We start from the raw sequence: 19,391 nt of genomic DNA on the forward strand, positions 1-19,391 counted from the left end.
GCCCCCCCAGCCCCGAGTGACGGAGGCGCCGGAGGCAAAGAACACGCTGGATTTATTCCTCTTAAGAAAGAACTACAAAAGGTAGAAAACAGCTTTTGCACTCTAGACTACACACGTACACAGCGTCCGGCCGCGGCGGGGCCCCGGCGCCTCCGCGCCCCGCCGCCGCCGCCGCCGCCCGGGGAGGATTGACACAAAATAGAGATTTTTATACAGTATGTCGATTTCGGCAATAAACATCTATCTCACAGGTTGAAAACACTGAGAAAAAAATCAAACAAATAAGGCCATAACGGTCGGGAGACCCCAAAATATCAAGTCATTTATGTGTTCACCAATCGCACGACGGTCGGGGCGGGGGGGGCGCTGGCGGGAGGAGTTAATTACATACAAAAAGCACAGATTCGTTTCCTCGTTAAAACTAGAATATCTAATACTCAGTCACGGACCGGCGGCGAGGCGGGGGGGGCGGCGCGGCGGCGGGGGGGCCGCAGCGCGGGGCTGGCCGGCGTAAGGCAGCGGTGGCCGCGGGGGGCGGGGGGGCTGGGGGCTCCCCAGGACCCCCGGGGGGGGGGAGCTGTGGCTGATGTGGGGCAGAGCCCCCCCCCCCACTGTGGCCACCCCAGGGGCCCCCCCGGCCACGCGGGGGTGTCTGGTGGGTGAGAACGGCCCTGGGGCCCCCGTTTTGTGCCCCCCCGCTGGGGCCCTGTGCTGTCCCCCAGTCCCCCCCCCCGGTGTCTTTCCAGCCCTGCTGGGGGGGGGGGCAGGTCCCCGAATTTGCCCCCCGGGAGGTGTGAGCTGGTGGGGGGGGGGAGGGCTGCACCTGGGGCAGGGGGCGATTTGGGGAGGGGGGGCGGGGGGGACCCGGGTTTGGCCCCTTGCTGCTGTGCCGCAGCGTCCCCTGTCCCTGCCTGCCCCCCCCAGGGGACTGGTGTCGTCCCCCCCCCCCGGTGCCACATCCTCCCCGTGCCCCCAGCAGCCGGGGCGGGAGGGGCCGGGGCGGGGGGCGACACGCTTTGGCACGCGACCCCGGCGCATTGCTTAAGGCACATATCGCTGCTGAGCGCCTCCCGCGTCCCCCCCGCCCCCCCCCCCCCCGGCCACCCCCCCCCCCCGGGGACGCTATGGGGACAGGGGAGGGGACGCGCGGCCCCTGGGCCGGGCTCCTCGCTGCGGGGTGGGGGGGAGGGGGGTCGCCGGCCCCCCCGGCGCGGGGCGGGAGCGGGAGCGAAAGCGCACGGCATACCAGGCGGAGGCGGGCGGAGCTCGGTTTGGGGGCCGGGGCGGGGGGGGGCCGGGGCGCGAGGCCCCCCCCCTTAGCTGGACGGCAGGGCCTGGACGAAGATGCCCCGCGAGTCGGCCCGCGCCAGCTTGGCGGGCGGCTCCATGGGGTCGGCGGCCAGGCCGGCGGACTCGTTGGAGTTGAGGGAGATCTCCTGCGGCATCTCGTCGTCGCTCTCCTCTTCCTCCTCTTCCTCTTCGTCTGCGATTTTGGGGGGGGGGGAGGGGAACTCATGACCAGGAGTGCCACCCCACCACCTACCCTGGGCAATGCACTGGGGTCGTGTGCATCATTAGGTTTCAGAGTTAACGCTCTGAGAGGTGTGTCAGTAGGCTTCAGAGTTAACGTGCCAAGAGGCCTGTGAGCGGCTGGCGGGCAGCGCTGCGGCGGCTTGCCCGGTTCCCGCCAGCACCGAGAGCTTTTACAGGTCCCGGTGGTGCCGTCTTTGGGGTGCCTGGGTTGGGAGGGGGATCATGTTTTGGGGGGGGGGGGGACACGACTCACCTTTGTCGGGGTCCAGGGAGTTCAAGGAGCTCGTCAGGTTGGCGAACTGTGGACGGGGGAGAGGGGTGAGGCCCTGCACGCTTGGGGGGGGCAGGGGGGCAGCCCCTCCCCCCCAAAACCACCCAGGGCCCCCCACAAACCCAATCCCTGTTCCGGGGTGTCCCAACAGCCCCCCCCCCAGCCCCCACCACCCCATGGGGGCGCCCACAAGCACCGTCCCCATCCCAAGGGGGGGGGGGTCTCAGCAGGTTCCTGTCCCCGGAGGGTGGGGCCCAGAAGACCTCCCCCCCCCCCAAAACCCACCCAGGACCCCCCACAAGCGCCATCCCCATCCCAGGGTGGGTCTCAGCACGTTCCTGTCCCGGGAGGGGCCCAGAAGACCCCCCCCCCGAGGACTCTCCCCCCACAAGCGCCACCTCCCATCCCAAGGGGATCCCAGCAGGTCCCCGTCCCCAGGGGGGAGGTCCAGGAGACCCCCCCCCCAAACCCACCCAGGACCCCCCCCCCCCGAGTGCCGTCCCCATCCCAAGGGGATCCCAGCAGGTCCCTGTCCCCGGGGGGGAGGTCCAGGAGACCCCCCCCAAACCCACCCAGGACCCCCCCTGAGTGCCGTCCCCATCCCAAGGGGATCCCAGCAGGTCCCCGTCCCCAGGGGGGAGGTCCAGGAGACCCCCCCCAAACCCACCCAGGACCCCCCCCAAGTGCCGTCCCCATCCCAAGGAGATCCCAGCAGGTCCCTGTCCCCGGGGGGGGCCCCAGTCGCTGCCCCGGCGCCGCGGCCCCCCCCCCGGCCGCCCGCACCTCGCCCATGACGGCGATGGGCGTCTCGCCCTTGGCCTGGGCCACGCGGTGCTCCACCAGGTAGTACATGTACTCGTCGTAGAGCAGCCGGATGAGGTGGAAGGAGCCGAAGCTGGCGGCGCTGCGCAGGGTCAGGTCGCGGATGACCATGGAGCTGCGGGAGAGGGCGGCGGCGGGGGGGGGGGTCACGTCACCGCGGCGGCGTCACCGCGGGGATGTCACCGGGGCTGAGGTTGGGGGGGGGGGACGCACCTGTAGAAGGACCACTTGAGGAGGAAGAGCTTGGCGGCCTTGGGGAAGCCGTGGCTGCCCTGGTAGGGCTTGAGGACCTGGGTGACGACGCCGTCCAGCCAGGCGGCCCACTGCTCCAGCGAGTTCTGCTGCTGCAGCGTCAGCTTGAAGTCCTGCTCCAGGCGCTGCACCACCCGGTCCTCGCAGCGGCACACCCACGAGGCCTGCTCCTGCGGCGGGAGGGCGTCAGCCCCGGCGCCCCGGCGCCCCGGCAGCCCCTTCCCCGCGGCGGCGGCCCTACCTGCACGTTGGCGAAGTCCACGCGGTTGAGGTCGCTCAGCATCTGGTTGATCTGGGCCGTGTTCTGCAGGACGGCGCGGGCCGCCTGCGCCAGGTGGTTCAGGGACGTGTAGCGCCGCAGCGTCTGGGCAAAGGCACTTGCTGCCGCCACCTGCGAGCGGCCGGAGGAGCCGGGGTTGGGGGGGGGCGGTCAGCGGGAGGCCGCGCCGTTTCCCACCCCCCCACCGTCCTCCCCACCGCCGCGCCGCCCCCCCCCCCCCCACCTTCACGCGGACCATCTCCTCGGGGATGTTCATCATGGCGTTCGTTAACCAGCTCTCCAAACTCTTGGCGAAGTTGCGGATCGCTTGCGTCAAGGCACCTGGGCGGAGAGGAGGGTGAGGCGGCGGCGGCCCCCGCGGAGCGGCGGGGCCGGGCAGGACGCGGAGCCGGCCGGCCACTCACTGGGGATGGGCCGGAGGACGTCGGGGATGAGGATTTCCACCAGTCCCTGGTACAGCATGTTGTCGCAATCCTTCGTCCACTTCAGGACCGGTTCGTACTTGGAGAGGACGACGAGGGAGCTCTTGGGCAGACGCTTCTCCGCTTCGTCGTGGCTGCGGCCGCGCAGAGGCTGCTCAGAAACGCCCCCCCCCCACCCCTCCCTTTGATCCCCAAAACACACCCCCTCTCCCGCCCCGGCACGGAGGAAAGACGCCGGGACGTGGGGACGCGGGGACGTGGGGACACGGGGACGGCTACTCACACTGCGACGGGGGCGGCCTCGCTGGGCTGGTTGAGGTTGTACCTCCAGAAGGTCTTCCACAAGGTCTCCACCAGGGTGAACTGCAGGTTTATCATCACGTCCACGATGGCCTGGCGGGGACGGAGGGGCGTGAGGGCCGGCGGCCGCCCCCGGAGCGGCATCTGCCCGGCGCCGGCGGCCCTTTACCTCGCAGTGCTCGCGGTAGAGCACCTGGAAGGCCTTGACGTCCTCGGCGCTCACGCCCTCGGGCAGCGGCTTCCCCTGCAGGTCGAGCTCGGAGAACTCGGCCAGGCTCCGCGAGGCGTCTGCGGGGACGGAGGGCGGGTGACGCGCCGCCAGCCGCCGGGGAGCGGGGGGAAAGCGGGGGGCCCGGGGGCGCCGGGGCCGCGCCGCGGCCGGTCCTTACCCAGGAACTGCTGGTACTGCTGCACCTGGGTGCTGATGTCGGAGAGCCCCGAGGGCTGCTGCTGCCCCACGGCCACGCCGTTGGTCATGCCCTCCATCTTCTGGATGGGCTTGAGCCTGCCCGAGGCAGCCAGGCGGGCGTGAGGCGGGCGGGAGGCGCGGGGCCGCCCCGCTCCGCGCCCGGCGCCGGCCGCCGTTTACCTCTGCTTCTGGGAGAAGGGCTGCTGCCGCATGGCCAGGTGCTGCTGGTCCTCCATGAGCCGCAGCAGCGGCGAGTTGGCTTTGATGCGGAGCCCGTAGTAGTGGTACTTGGAGTTCCCCCTGCAAGGGAGAGCGGGGGAAAACGGGGGCGGGGGGGGCGGGGGAATAAAACCCAACCAATCCTCGCGGAAACGCTCCGGGCGGCGCAGGGGGACGGAGCCGAAGGCGCCGCCGGACCCACCTGGTGCCGAGGCGGCGGGTGCGCAGCCCCATGAAGACGGAGCGGATCAGCTTGCCGAAGGAGGCGGCGTTGACGGGCTCCAGCTTCTGCTCCTGGCAGTGCAGCAGGTAATGGCAGTAGAGGGTGCTGCGGGGCAGGCTGACGCCCTCGGCCGTCTCGTAGTTATCCAGCAGCCACTGCACCTGCGGGGAGGCAGCAGAGCTTCGCGAGCGCTTGCGGGTGGCTTTTCCCCCCCACCAAAACACGGAGCGTTTGGGGCCGGCGACTCACCGTGGCGGGAGAGGCACGCGTGGTGTGCGAGTACGACTGGCCCGAGCTGCCCAGCATGTATCCCCCTTGGATGACGTAGGTGCCGGTGCCGGCGGCGGCGGCGGCGGTGCCGGAGCCGGAGCCGGCGGCGCCGGGGTTGGCCACGATCTGCCCGCCGGAGACGTACATGGGCACGGAGCCGCTGCTGGCCACGGCCTGCGAGGTGGCGGGCGTGCTGGGCTGCACCGGCGCCGCCGGCGCCTCGTAGTAGTTGGCGCTGGCGTTTTGGGTGTAGAGCGGCGTCTCGGCGTAGGGGTACGTGCCGGAGCGTCTGCGGGGAGAGCGGGAGAAGGGAAGCGGTGAGCCGGGTGGCGGCAGGGGCCGCGGCGATGGCGGGGGGGGGCCCGGCGCGTGCACTCACATGGTGCCGGCGGCGTAGCTGGCGTCGCCGCCCTCCACGTACTGCACCTGCCCGGGGTAGACGTGCTGCACCGGCACCTGCTGCAGCTGCTGCACCTGCGCGGGGCAGCCGGCGCGGGCGTCAGCGCGGCCCGGCCGCCGAGCCCCAACCGCGCCGGCCCGCGCCTCCTGCCTCGGGTTTTGGGGTTCGGGGGGGGCGGCAGCGGCGACGGGAAAAACCTGCGCGTGAGACGCGTCGGCCCGGGGGGAGCCGCGGCCCCCGGGGGCGGCCTGCGCGACGGCGCGCGGCGGGGAGGGAGGGAGGGGGGGCGGCGACGGCCCCGGCGGGACACCCCCGGCCCTCGGGGCCGTCACCTACTCTGAGCGCCGCGGCGGCCGGTCCCAGCACCAGCACCTGGGGGCCTCTCGGAGGAGCGGCGGCAGCGGCGGCGGCGCGCGGGTCGGGGCCGGCGTGGCGGGGGGCGAGCGGCGGCGCCGCCGCGGCCCCCCGGGGCGGCGCGAGCAGCAGGGGCTGCGGCAGCAGCGGCAGCAGCTCGAGGCACCGCTCGGCCGGCGGCTCGAGGCCGAGCCGGGGTTCGGGGCCCGGCGGGCGGCCGCTGCCGCGCTGCTCCCGGCGAGGCCGCGCCGGCCGGGCGAACGCACCGCCTGCACGCTGCACGACAAACAGGGGGGGCGCTCAGGGCCGCCGCCGCTTCCCCCCTCCCCTCTCCCCGCCGCCGCCGCCGGTACCTCCTGGGTGACGTGGACCTGCGGGAGCCCCTGGACGCTCAGCTGCTGCACGGCGCCGGACTTGGGCGTCTGCGGGGCCGCCTGCACCACCGACCGCTGCGGGGGCGAAACGGGGGGGGAGGCGGTGAGCGGGGGCGGCCGGCGCCGCGCGCCCGCACCGGCGCTGCCCTGCCTTGCTTTGCCCTCCGTGCTTTCGCTCATCTTCCTTGCCTCGCTTTCCCTTGCCTCGCTTTCCCTTCTCCCGCTTTTCCCTTTTCCTGCCCTTTTTCTCACGCCAGCACCCGCTGCATCCCGGCCCGCTCCGGGGTCCCGCGGGCAGCGGCGAAGCGGGGTGCCAAACGCATCGCCGTTCGCATTGATTCTCCCCGTTTCTTCCTTTTTTTTTTTTTTCCACCGGGGAAACCCGGCCCCGCGAGGTGCAACGGCCTGGAGGAGGGCGCTGGAAGCGCCTGCCCGGACCCGGCGGCTGCTCCCGAGCCCGGCGGGGCGGCCGCGGACGCTCACCTCCTGCGCGACGGGCACCGGCTGGACGCCGTGGACCTGGAGCTGCTGCACGGGGCCCGGCTTGGCGGCCGAGCTGTTGGTCTGCGCCGGCGAGCGCTGGGCCAGGAGAGAAACGCGGGCGGTCACCGGCTCGGCCGCCGCCTGCTCGCCACGGCCGCTTCCTGCCGGTCCCCCCGCGGCGGGGACGTCGCTCCCGGCCCCGTTTGCCCGCCGCAAACGCTTTGGCGTCCGCCGGCGAGGCCGCGGCGCGGTGGGGGGGGGGAAGGGGCTTTCGGGGCCGGCGCCTCCCGCGGGCTCCGGCTTCTCCCGCTCGGCTTTCGCCTCTCCTACGAAACGCTCCTCCCCAAAGGAGCCGACGGGACGCGGCTGCAACGCTAGAAGCGGAGCACGAGCCGCTCGGGGAAGGCGCCAGCATCCGCCGGGCGCGGACGGGGAGGCCTTCCCTCCGCCGGCGCCACAAAATCGGGTTTTGGAGGGGTTACGTTCTCCCCCGGCGAGACGGCGCCAGCTCGCTCGGGTCCTTCACCGGAGCGGGAAAGGCCACGGCGGGGCCGCGGGGATCCGCCGCTCGAGGCCGCGGCCGGCGGCGGGACGGCGCGGCCGCCTCTTACCTGCTGCGGCACCTGGACGCCGGTGATCTGGAGCGGGGAGACGGCCGCCGGCTTCGCCTGCACGCTGGCCTGCACCAGGAGCCTCTGCGGGAGGAAGAGGAGGGGTCGGCGGGCGAGGAAGGCAGCGCTGCGGGGGGGTGAAAGCGGGGTGGGGGGGTGTTTTGGGGGCCCTACCTGCTGCGTGGCCTGGACCTGCTGCACCACCTGGGTGGGCACGCCGGCCGGCGCCGCCGCCGAGCCGGGGCTGGCCTCCGACACCGTGTCGCTCGGCCGCATGGCGCCTTCTGCCTCGCGGGGAGCAAGGAGACCGAGTCAGGAAAGGGGAAAGGAGAGGGGGGACAAGCAGCCGGGACGGACGGAGCGGGAGCCGCCGCCGCCGCCCTCGCGGCGGAAAACAACCGTTTCTGCCCCTAACAAACGATGGGAAAAGGAGGAGGACCGGCCCCGGCGCGCCGAGGGCGCCGCACTCACGCTCCTGCGGCGCCGCGAGGAGCCCGGAGTGAAACATGGTGCCGGCGCCTGGGCGAGGAGGGAGGAGGCTGCGGAAGGAGCCGGGGTTTTATACGCCGGGACCTTGGCCGGGTAATCCCGGCGGAGGCGGCGGAGCCGGCCCTTTCCGGCGGCCGCGATCCCCCTCCCGGGGACTCCTCGGGGAGCCGGCCGGAGCCCCTCGTCCCCCGTCACGCCGGCTAATTAACCGTCGGCTAATTAGGCAGGCTGCTAGGGACGGGAACGGCCGGAGGAGGCCGCCCGGAGAACGGGCAGGACGGCCCTGTGCGGGGTGTTTCTGGCTCAGCCCCCTCGGTCCTGAACCCGCCGGTTTCGGCGCCGCTCCGAACCGGCGGCGTCACCTCGGCGTCGCCGGAGGGGAATCGCTGCCGGCCACAAATTGCGGCTGCCGGGAAGCGGCTTCGGCAGAGACCCACGGACACCGGGAAGCGGCTTTGGCGGCTGCCGGGAAGCGGCACCGGTAGAGACCCGCGGACACCGGGAAGCGGCGCTGCCGGAGGGACGCGGCCGCCGGGAAGCGGCACCGGTAGAGACCCATGGACACAGGGAAGCGGTGCTGCCGGAGGGACACGGCCGCCGGGAAGCGGCACCGGTAGAGACCCGTGGACACCGGGAAGCGGTGCTGCCGGAGGGACACGGCCGCCGGGAAGCGGCACCGGTGGAGACCCGCGGACACCGGGAAGCGGTGCTGCCGGAGGGACGTGGCCGCCGGGAAGCGGCACCGGTAGAGACCCACGGACACCGGGAAGCGGCGCTGCCGGAGGGACACGGCCGCCGGGAAGCGGCACCGGTAGAGACCCGCGGACACCGGGAAGCGGTGCTGCCGGAGGGACGTGGCCGCCGGGAAGCGGCACCGGTAGAGACCCACGGACACCGGGAAGCGGCGCTGCCGGAGGGACGTGGCCGCCGGGAAGCGGCACCGGTAGAGACCCACGGACACCGGGAAGCGGCGCTGCCGGAGGGACGCGGCCGCCGGGAAGCGGCTTCGGAGGCCGCCGGGAAGCGGCGCCGTCCCCGCGCCGCGACCGGCCCTGTTCCGAGCGCGACATCCCGTTCCCGCCGCGCGCGCTGGGGGCCGGGACGCGGGGCGCTTACCGGAGACGGTGACGACGATGTACTGCTGCGGGGCGGGGGGCGGCGGGGCGGCGGGGGCGGCGGGGGCCGCCGGGGCCCCCAGCTCGGCCGCGTAGGCCTTGGGGGCGGCGGGGGCCGCCGGGGCGCTCGGCAGCTCGGCCGCGTAGGGCGCCGGGGCCGGGGCCGGGGCCGCCGCCTGTTGCTGCTGCGGCGCCTGTTGCTGCTGCGGCGGCGGCGGCTGTTGCTGGGCTGCCTGTAATTCCGTAACGTAGGCCTGCGTCGCCATGCCGACGGCGGGGAAAACGATAATAAATAAGGCTGCTTGTTTTTTTGGGCTTCCTTTCGGCGAGGACGGGGCGGGGGGCAGAGAACCGCAGCGACAGACAGAGAGAGAGAAAGACAGGGGAGAAAAAGGAAAAGCGGTTAATCGATCGGAAAGCCATCGGCCGCTCCCCGCTGCGCCCCTCGTTAGCCGCTAACCTCATTACGCCCCACCGCTAGTAACTAATTACGGGCAACCGCCGCCGGGGCAGGCGGGGGGAGCGGTGTTCCCCGATGACCCTGGCTGGGGCCGGAGCCGGTCGGGATCCCCTGGGGCCGGAGCCGGTCGGGATCCTCTGGGCATGGAGCCCGTCGGGATCCTCTGGGCATGGAGCCGGTCGGGATCCTCTGGGCATGGAGCCCGTCGGGATCCCCTGGGGCCGGAGCCGGTTGGGATCCCCTGGGGCCGGAGCCCGTCGGGATCCCCTGGGGCCGGAGCCCGTCGGGATCCTCTGGGCATGGAGCCGGTCGGGATCCCCTGGGGCCGGAGCCCGTCGGGATCCCCTGGGGCTGGAGCCGGTCGGGATCCCCTGGGCATGGAGCCGGTCGGGATCCCCTGGGGCCAGAGCCCGTCGGGATCCCCTGGGGCTGGAGCCGGTCGGGATCCCCTGGGGCTGGAGCCGGTCGGGATCCTCTGGGCATGGAGCCCGTCGGGATCCCCTGGGGCCGGAGCCGGTCGGGATCCTCTGGGGCCGGAGCCCGTCGGGATCCCCTGGGGCCGGAGCCCGTCGGGATCCCCTGGGCATGGAGCCCGTCGGGATCCCCTGGGCATGGAGCCCGTCGGGATCCCCTGGGGCCGGAGCCGGTTGGGATCCCCTGGGGCCGGAGCCCGTCGGGATCCTCTGGGCATGGAGCCCGTCGGGATCCCCTGGGGCCGGAGCCCGTCGGGATCCTCTGGGCATGGAGCCGGTCGGGATCCCCTGGGGCCGGAGCCCGTCGGGATCCCCTGGGCATGGAGCCGGTCGGGATCCCCTGGGGCCGGAGCCGGTCGGGATCCCCTGGGGCCGGAGCCCGTCGGGATCCTCTGGGCATGGAGCCGGTCGGGATCCCCTGGGGCCGGAGCCCGTCGGGATCCTCTGGGCATGGAGCCGGTCGGGATCCCCTGGGGCCGGAGCCGGTCGGGATCCCCTGGGGCCGGAGCCCGTCGGGATCCCCTGGGGCCGGAGCCGGTTGGGATCCTCTGGGCATGGAGCCGGTCGGGATCCCCTGGGGCCGGAGCCGGTCGGGATCCTCTGGGGCCGGAGCCCGTCGGGATCCCCTGGGGCCGGAGCCCGTCGGGATCCCCTGGGCATGGAGCCCGTCGGGATCCCCTGGGGCCGGAGCCGGTTGGGATCCCCTGGGGCCGGAGCCCGTCGGGATCCTCTGGGGCCGGAGCCCGTCGGGATCCCCTGGGGCCGGAGCCGGTCGGGATCCCCTGGGGCCGGAGCCCGTCGGGATCCTCTGGGCATGGAGCCGGTCGGGATCCCCTGGGGCCGGAGCCCGTCGGGATCCTCTGGGCATGGAGCCGGTCGGGATCCCCTGGGGCCGGAGCCCGTCGGGATCCCCTGGGCATGGAGCCGGTCGGGATCCCCTGGGGCCGGAGCCGGTTGGGATCCCCTGGGGCCGGAGCCCGTCGGGATCCCCTGGGGCTGGAGCCGGTCGGGATCCCCTGGGGCCGGAGCCCGTCGGGATCCCCTGGGGCTGGAGCCGGTCGGGATCCCCTGGGGCTGGAGCCGGTCGGGATCCTCTGGGCATGGAGCCGGTCGGGATCCCCTGGGGCCGGAGCCGGTCGGGATCCTCTGGGCATGGAGCCGGTCGGGATCCCCTGGGGCTGGAGCCGGTCGGGATCCCCTGGGGCCGGAGCCGGTCGGGATCCCCTGGGGCCGGAGCCCGTCGGGATCCCCTGGGGCCGGAGCCCGTCGGGATCCTCTGGGCATGGAGCCCGTCGGGATCCCCTGGGGCCGGAGCCCGTCGGGATCCCCTGGGGCCGGAGCCGGTCGGGATCCCCTGGGGCCGGAGCCCGTCGGGATCCCCCGGGGCCGGTCGGGATCCCCCGGGGCTGGAGCCGGTCGGGATCCCCTGGGGCCGGAGCCGGTCGGGATCCCCTGGGGCCGGAGCCGGTCGGGATCCTCTGGGCATGGAGCCGGTCGGGATCCCCTGGGGCCGGAGCCCGTCGGGATCCTCTGGGCATGGAGCCCGTCGGGATCCCCTGGGGCCGGAGCCGGTCGGGATCCCCTGGGGCCGGAGCCCGTCGGGATCCCCTGGGGCCGGAGCCGGTCGGGATCCTCTGGGCATGGAGCCGGTCGGGATCCCCCGGGGCCGGAGCCGGTCGGGATCCCCTGGGGCCGGTCGGGATCCCCCGGGGCTGGAGCCGGTCGGGATCCCCTGGGGCCGGAGCCGGTCGGGATCCCCTGGGGACAGAGCCGGTCGGGATCCTCTGGGCATGGAGCCGGTCGGGATCCCCTGGGGCCGGAGCGGGAGCCGGTCGGATCCCCCGGGGCCGGAGCGGGAGCGGGGAGGGCGGCGGCTCCGGAAGCTCTGCGGCCCCCCGGGATGCCGGGATGCTGGGGGGGGGGCGGGGGGGCGGCGCAGCCCCCGTTTCCCGGCGTTCGGCTCCGTTTCTCGGGCGCCGCGGGCCGGGGCTGGTGACGGCGTGACGAGCCCGAGGGCGCAGGGCTGGGGGCGCGCTGATGTCACGCCCACGGTGATGTCACCCCCCGGTGATGTCATACCCATGCTGACATCACTCCCCGTGGTGAGGTAACCCCCCGGTGATGTCACGCTCACGGCGATGTCACCCCCGTGGTGATGTCATACCCATGCTGACATCGTCCTCTACAGTTATGTCATGCCCTTGCTGACATCCCCCCCCGTAGTGATGTAACCCCCCCAGTGATGTCACGCCCATGGGGAGATCACCTCCTGTGGTGATGTCATACCCATGCTGACATCATGCCCAAGGTGATGTCACCCCCTAGCAGTCATGTCATGCCCATGCTGACATCATCCCCATGGTGGTGTCACGCTCACGGTGATGTCACCCCGGTGGTGATGTCATACCCATGCTGACATCACCTCCGTGGTGATGTCACGCCCACGGTGAAGTCACCCCCAGCAGTGATGTCATACCCACGCTGACATCATTCCCTGTGGTGATGTCACGCCCATGGTGAAGTCACCCCCAGCAGTGATGTCATACCCACACTGACATCATTCCCTGTGGTGATGTCACACCCACGGTGACGTCACCCCAGCAGTGATGTCATGCCTGTGCTGACATCATTCCCCGTGGTGATGTCACGCCCACAGTGAAGTCACTCCCACTGGTGATGTCATACCCACAGGGCTGCCAGGCCTCAGGGCCACCATCCGCCCGTGTCACCCCCACGTGATGACATCACGGGACCCCCCCCAACCCCCGGCGTCGTCACGGCGCCGCGTCGCCAGGCAACCGCCCGCCGCCGCGTGACATCAGCGAGGGCGGCACCCCACCCGGCGGGGGGGGGTGACATCACAGCCCTCCACCCCACCACGTGCCACCCCCCCCAACACCCGTGACATCACGGCGCGCCCGGCGCTATGACATCACCGCGTGACATCACACACCCTTCCCCCCCCCCCGAAGAGGAGGGCGGCGGGGTGGGGGGGGGAGGGAGTCCCCTCCCGCGGCGCCCCGCCCCCTCCGCCCTCCCCCATTGGCTCCCCTCGGCGCCCCGCCTCTTCCCATTGGCCCGCCCGCCCACCAATCACCGCGGCGCGCGGCTAGGCCCCGCCCCCTCCCCCTCCCTCCCTCCCTCTCTCCTCCCCCCCCCCCCGGCGGCCTGGGCCCTTCTTAACGCCGGGGCCGCGGCCGGGACCCCTCAGTCGGGGCAGGGCAGCGCCGCCCCCCCCCTCCCCGGGGCCTCCCCCTCCCTCCCCCTCCTCCCTCCCTCCCGCCGCCGCCATCTCCCCCCTCCCTCCTGGGCCGCCGCCATCTTGTGCGGCCTCGCGCAGGACCCACCTGGCTCTTCCCTTCGCCGGGGCCCCGCGGTGGCCGAGTCCCTTCCAGGGCCGGAGGCGTCGGGCGGCGCGGCCGGGCCCGAGGCCCGGGGCCCGGTAGCGGTGCGGGGTGGGATGAGATGGGGTGGGGGGTGGTGGTGGTGGGCGGCGGCGGTTGTTGTTGTTGTTGTTGTGGTGGTGGTTGCCGGGTTCCCCGGTCGCCACGGCTACCGTGGCTATGGCGCCCTCCGTGTTCCCTCACCGGGGCAACTGTTGCTACCCACCTCGGCAGCGGGCGGGGGAGGAGGGGGGACGCGCCGCCGCGCCCCGCCCCCGCCGCGCTCCCATTGGCCGCCGCCGCCTCCCCGCCGCCCGCCGGTTGGCTGCCGCCCGCGTCGCTCCGCCGGCGGGCCCGCCCCGCCCCGCCGAAAGGGGGAGGCTGAGGTGGGGGGGGGTGGCTGCGCCGCGCGCGGCGATTGGCTGCGCCGCGCGTCCGTCGCCGGTTCGTGCGCCAGGAAGAGGGAGGGAGGAGGGGGGATTGGGCGGGCGGGGAGCTGGCGGGCGGCGGTTGGTCGCCGTCGCTGCCAATCAGCGGCCAGGAGGCGGGGAGAGCCGCGCCCCGGCGGAGGGGCGGGGAAGGCGCGTGCGCGCGAGGCCGCGCGGGCTGACGGGAAACGTAGTTAGCTCTTGGCGCCGAGGAGGAGGAGGAGGGGCTTGAGCGCCTGCGGCGCTACGTCACGGCCCGATGACGTCAGCAGGCGGCAGCCCTCCGCCGGCTCAGCGCCTCTCGTGACGTCACCGCTCCGCAGTGACCTCACCGCGCGGTGGTGGGGGGAGCAGGGAGGCGGCTGAGGCGCGGTGCGGCCTAGCGTTGCCACGGCGACGCGGCCTGCGCGGGGGCGCTGCCATGGCCCCCTCGGCCGACCCTTCGCCCCCGGCCCAGCCGGCCGCCCGCGGTGCCGCCAAGGGCAGCGTGGGGCAGGGCGTGGGGGAGATGTGGAGCTGGGACAGGGGAGACGTGGGGCTGGGTGTGGGGGAGACGTGGGGGAGACGTGGGGCTGGGTGTGGGGGAGACGTGGGGCTGGGACAGGGGAGATGTGGGGGAGACGTGGGGCTGGGTGTGGGGGAGACGTGGGGGAGACGTGGGGCTGGGTGTGGGGGAGACGTGGGGGAGACGTGGGGCAGGGTGTGGGGGAGATGTGGGGCTGGGACAGGGGAGATGTGGGGGAGACGTGGGGCTGGGTGTGGGGGAGATGTGGGGGAGACGGGCTGGGTGTGGGGGAGACGTGGGGCAGGGCGTGGGGGAGATATGGGGGAGATGTGGGGGAGACGTGGGGCTGGGTGTGGGGGAGACGTGGGGCTGGGTGTGGGGGAGATGTGGGGGAGACGTGGGGCTGGGTGTGGGGGAGACGTGGGGCAGGGCGTGGGGGAGATATGGGGGAGATGTGGGGCTGGGTGTGGGGCTGGGTATGGGGGAGACGGGCAGGGTGTGGGGCAGGGTGTGGGGGAGATGTGGGGCTGAGTGTGGGGCTGGGTATGGGGGAGATGTGGGGCAGTGTGGGGGGGAGACATGGGAGAGATGTGGGGCTGGGTGTGAGGGATGTGGGGCTAGGTATGGAGGAGAAATGGGAGTAGGAGTGGGGGAGATGTGGGGCTGGGTGTGGGGGAGACGTGGACACACCTGGACTCCGGGGTCCCGCCACACCCGGACGCCTGGGTCCCCGGACACCTGGGTCCCTGCACACCCGGACGCCTGGGTCCCCTGGCACCTGGGTCCCCGGACGCCTGGGTCCCTGCACACCCGGACGCCTGGGCCCCCGTCCCACCGCTGACCCTCTTGTCGTTGCAGGTGCCGAGGACCCGGCGAGCCGCCCGGCCGGGGGGGCCGCTGCCACCGTCCCTGGGACGCCGGGGCCCCCCCGGGTGCCCCCCCGCTGCTCCCTCCCCGGGCCCTGCTGGAGCTCAGCGGCACCCGGAGCTCTGCTAGCGCCGAGGACACGAGGGGACACGCATGGGGACACGCGTGGGGACACGTGTGGGGACGCGCAGCCCCCCCCGAACAAAACTCCGCCAGCGCTCCGGCTCCGCTATCGCCTGGCACCTAACGGTTAGAGCCAGGCGGGGTGGGGAGGGGCCCCGGACGCCTGGGTCCCCTCCCAGCGGCGGGGTGGGGTGGGGGGGGAGCCCGGGGGAGGCCGGGGGTGTCGGGCCCTGAGTCACTTCCTCCCCGGCAGCCAGGCGGCAGGTAGGGGCCCCGGCGGCACTGCACCCCGGGCTCGACCGCCTGGGCCCACCGCGGGGGCCGGGTTTGGGGCTGAGACCGGGTCTGGGGCCGGGTTTGGGGCTGAGACCGGGTCTGGGGCCGGGTTTGGGGCTGAGACCGGGTCTGGGGACCGGGTTTGGGGCTGAGACCGGGTCTGGGGACCGGGTTTGGGGCTGAGACCGGGTCTGGGGACCGGGTTTGGGGCTGAGACCGGGTCTGGGGACCGGGTTTGGGGCTGAGACCGGGTCTGGGGACCGGGTTTGGGGCTGAGACCGGGTCTGGGGACCGGGTTTGGGGCTGAGACCGGGTCTGGGGACCGGGTTTGGGGCTGAGACCGGGTCTGGGGACCGGGTTTGGGGCTGAGACCGGGTCTGGGGCCGGGTTTGGGGCTGAGACCGGGTTTGGGGTTGCATTTGGGGCTGAGACCAGGTTTTGGGTTGGGTTTGGGACCCAATTTGGGGCTGAGACCAGGTTTTGGGTTGGGTTTGGGACCCAATTTGGGGCTGAGACCAGGTTTTGGGTTGGGTTTGGGACCCAATTTGGGGCTGAGACCAGGTTTTGGGTTGGGTTTGGGACCCAATTTGGGGCTGAGACCAGGTTTTGGGTTGGGTTTGGGACCCAATTTGGGGCTGAGACCAGGTTTGAGGCTGAAAACAGCCAGGTTTTAGGTTGGGTTTGGGATCGGGACTGGGTTTCAGGCTGGGACTGGGTTTGAGGCTAAAACCAGGTTTGGGACTGGGTTTGGGGCTGAAAGCAGGTTTTTGGACCGGGTTTGGGACCGGGACCAGGTTTGGGACTGGTTTAGGGCCCGGGTTTGGGGCCGAGCTGGGGTTTGGGGCCGTGCGGCTTCGTCCCCGCTCGGGACGGTGCTGTGGGCTCCCGGCGGCCGCCTGGGACAGCACCCGCTGCCAGGACGCCTGGGTCCCCCGGGGTGCTAGGACGCCCGCGTCCCCTCACAGGGCCCGGACGCCTGGGCCCCCCGGACGCCTGGGCCCCCCGGACGCCTGGGCGCTCTCGGCAGCGGAAGCGGGGTGGCCCCACAGGAAGGTGGCAGCTGACGGCGGCGCGGGGGCCATGGGGGGGCCCCGGGGGGCCGCTGGCCTCCGGCTCCTGCTGCTGCTGGCGGCCACCGATGCCACGCGGGGAGGTGGGACCCGCCGCGCCCCTGCCCGGACGCCTGGGTCCCCTGGGGGTGGGGGCAAGATGCCTGGGTCCCCTGGGAGGGGGCCCGGACGCCTGGGTCCGGTGGGGGTGGGAGTCCTGGGCACCTGGGTCCCTTGCGGGGGGTGGGGGGGGAGGACGCCTGGGTCCCTTGGGAGGGGGCCTGGACACCTGGGTCCCTTGCGGGGGAGAGGGGGCAGGACGCCTGGGTCCCTTGCGAGGGGGCAGGACGCCTGGGTCCCTTGGTGGGGGGGGGCAGGACACCTGGGTCCCTTGGTGGGGGGGGGGTCCCGGACGCCTGGGTCCCTTGGTGGGGGGGGGGTCCCGGACGCCTGGGTCCCTTGGGAGGGGTCCCGGACGCCTGGGTCCCTTGGGGGGGGGGGCCTGGACACCTGGGTCCCTTGGTGGGGGGGGGGCCCGGACACCTGGGTCCCTTGGGGGGGTGGCAGGACGCCTGGGTCCCTTGGTGGGGGGGGGGCGGACGCCTGGGTCCCTTGGGAGGGGTCCCGGATGCCTGGGTCCCTTGGTTGGGGGGGGGGGGGGGGCAGGACACCTGGGTCCCTTGGTGGGGGGGGGGGGGGGGGCAGGACGCCTGGGTCCCCTTCAGGGGGGTGGGAGCAGGACACCTGGGTCCCCTGCAGCCCCCAGGGTGGGTGTTAGCCCGGACGCCTGGGTCCCCTTCAGGGTGGAGGGTGGGGGCCAGGACAGCGGGGTCCCTCGCGGCCCCCGGGGTGGGGGTCGGGGGGCGTCAGCCCGGGCGCTCAGCCGGCGCCGCAGACGCCCCGCAGGGCCGGGCCGAGCTGCGCTGCCTCCGCCTGGGCCCCGCCGGCGGCATGAACTGCAGCTGGGGGGGCCCCGCGCCGCCCCCCGGCCCCCTCGTCCTGCACTACCGGAGCCTCAAGCTGTGAGCGCGGCGGCCGCCGGACGCTGGGGCCCCTCGGGGCGGGGGGGGGACGCCTGGGTTCCTCGGGGGGTGGCCGGACACCTGGGCCCCTCCTGGCTGGACACCTGGGTCCCTTGTGGGTGTGGTGGGACGCCGGGGTCCCTCGTGGCCGGACGCCTGGGTCCCTTGGGGGGAGTGGTGGGACGCCGGGGTCCCTCGTGGCCGGACGCCTGGGTCCCTTGGGGGAGTGGTGGGACGCCGGGGTCCCTCGTGGCCGGACGCCTGGGTCCCTTGGGGGAGTGGTGGGACGCTGGGGTCCCTCGTGGCCGGACGCCTGGGTCCCTTGGGGGAGTGGTGGGACGCCGGGGTCCCTTGGGGGGTGGCCGGACGCCGGGGTCCCTCGTGGCCGGACGCCTGGGTCCCTTGGGGGTGGCCGGACGCCGGGGTCCCTCGTGGTGACAGCGGCCCCCGCAGCCGGCAGCAGGTCCCGGGGACGGCGCGGGCGCCGCCGGGGCAGCGGTGGGTGCTGGTGCCGCGGGCCGAGCTGACGGCCGGCGACGTCTACGCCGTGTGGGTGCAGGCGCCCGGCGGGCAGCGGGTGACGCAGCCCCTCAACGTCTCCCTCGACCTCATAGGTACCGCTGGGCCCGGACGCCGGGGTCCTCGGGGTGGGGTGGGGGGCTGGGGGCTGGCACACGGACACCTGGGTCCTCACTGGGGGGCGCCCGGATGCCTGGGTCCTTGGGGGGAGACTGGGGGCCTGGCACCCGGATGCCTGGGTCCTCACTGGGGGGTGCCCAGATGCCGGGGTCCTGGGGGGGGCTGGGGGGCTGGGGGGAGCTGGGGGGCTGGGACCCGGATGCCTGGGTCCTCACTGGGAGGCATCCGGACACTGGGGTCCTCAGGGGGCCTGGGAACCCGGACGCCTGGGTCCTCACTGGGGGGCGCCCGGACGCCTGGGTCCTCACTGGGGGGTGCCTGGACACTGGGGTCCTCAGGGGGGCTGGGGACCCGGACGCCTGGGTCCTCACTGGGGGGCGCCCGGACGCCTGGGTCCTCACTGGGGGGTGCCTGGACACTGGGGTCCTCAGGGGGGCTGGGGACCCGGACGCCTGGGTCCTCACTGGGGGGCGCCCGGACGCCTGAGTCCTCACTGGGGGGTGCCTGGACACTGGGGTCCTCAGGGGGGCTGGGGACCCGGACGCCTGGGTCCTCACTGGGGGGCGCCCGGACGCCTGGGTCCTTGGGGTGGGGGGAGGGACGCCTGGGTCCACGCTGGGGGCGGGGGGGCTGGGATCCAGACGCCTGGGTCCTCACTGGGGGGCGCCCGGACGCCTGGGCCCCCAGCTGGGCACCCGGAGCGGGGGGCCCGGCGGGGGCTGAGCAGTGCGGCGCAGAGAAGCCGCCGGCGCCGCAGCTGCAGGTGGAGGCGACGCCGGTGCTGGGCCTGCGCTGGATGTGGCCCCCGGGCTGGGCCGGGGCCGGGGGGGCCCCGCGCTGCGCCCTGCGCTACCGGCCCCGGGGACAGCGCCGCTGGAGGACGGTGCGGGGGGGACGGGGGGGACGGGGGGACGGAGATGAGGACAGGGATGGGGACGGGATGGGAATGGGGAGGGGATGGGGATGGGGATGGGATGGAGATGGGATGGGGATGGGGATGGGGAGGGGATGGGGATGGGGACGAGATGGAGATGGGATGGGATGGGGACGGGATGGGATGGGGACGGGATGAGGACGGGGATGGAGATGGGATGGGGATGGGGATGGGGAGGGGATGGGGATGGGGACGAGATGGAGATGGGATGGGGACGGGATGGGATGGGGATGGGGTTGGAGATGGGGATGGGACGGGGATGGGGACGGGGACGGGATGGGGTGGGGATGGGATGGGGATGAGGATGGGGATGGGGACAGGGATGGAGATGGGATGGGGACGGGATGGGGCTGGGGACGGAGATGGGGATGGGATGGGATGGGGATGGGGACGGGACAGGGATGG

At 73.6% G+C, this 19,391-nt stretch overlaps 1 protein-coding gene across 4 annotated transcripts; it reads right to left on the bottom strand.

The window, feature by feature from the left end:
- Positions 1-33: 33 nt before the first annotated feature.
- Positions 34-13,237, bottom strand: RFX1 (regulatory factor X1). Of its 4 annotated transcripts, none has more exons than XM_068922723.1 (20): positions 13,108-13,237; positions 8,829-9,146; positions 7,398-7,507; positions 7,224-7,307; positions 6,613-6,708; positions 6,109-6,204; positions 5,381-5,475; positions 4,981-5,290; positions 4,711-4,892; positions 4,470-4,589; positions 4,270-4,385; positions 4,050-4,168; positions 3,864-3,973; positions 3,563-3,714; positions 3,382-3,479; positions 3,120-3,269; positions 2,840-3,048; positions 2,588-2,741; positions 1,787-1,832; positions 34-1,483 (listed from the first exon to the last, which is right to left on the bottom strand). In XM_068922723.1, the coding sequence occupies exons 2-20, from the start codon at positions 9,091-9,093 to the stop codon at positions 1,317-1,319; spliced, it is 2,679 nt and encodes an 892-aa protein (XP_068778824.1). In that variant the 5' UTR covers positions 9,094-9,146; positions 13,108-13,237; the 3' UTR covers positions 34-1,316. The 4 variants fall into 4 exon arrangements, with proteins under 4 accessions (XP_068778824.1, XP_068778825.1, XP_068778826.1 ...); XM_068922724.1 differs by having other exon boundaries at positions 8,829-9,142; positions 13,108-13,233; XM_068922725.1 differs by lacking the exon at positions 6,109-6,204.
- Positions 13,238-19,391: the final 6,154 nt, after the last annotated feature.

Source organism: Struthio camelus, chromosome 31 (assembly GCF_040807025.1).
Source record: "Struthio camelus isolate bStrCam1 chromosome 31, bStrCam1.hap1, whole genome shotgun sequence".
Taxonomy (NCBI): Eukaryota; Metazoa; Chordata; class Aves; order Struthioniformes; family Struthionidae; genus Struthio; species Struthio camelus.

Bases quoted from the DNA above. Each gene is read 5' to 3' on its own strand.
- RFX1 (XM_068922723.1), bottom strand. From the start codon at position 9,093: ATGGCGACGCAGGCCTACGTTACGGAATTACAGGCAGCCCAGCAACAG. The intron at 4,386-4,469 runs GTAAACGGCGGC...TGCCTCGGGCAG, and splicing joins CCCTTCTCCCAGAAGCAGAG to GCTCAAGCCCATCCAGAAGA. The intron at 3,480-3,562 runs GTGAGTGGCCGG...CTCTCCGCCCAG, and splicing joins CGTCCTCCGGCCCATCCCCA to GTGCCTTGACGCAAGCGATC.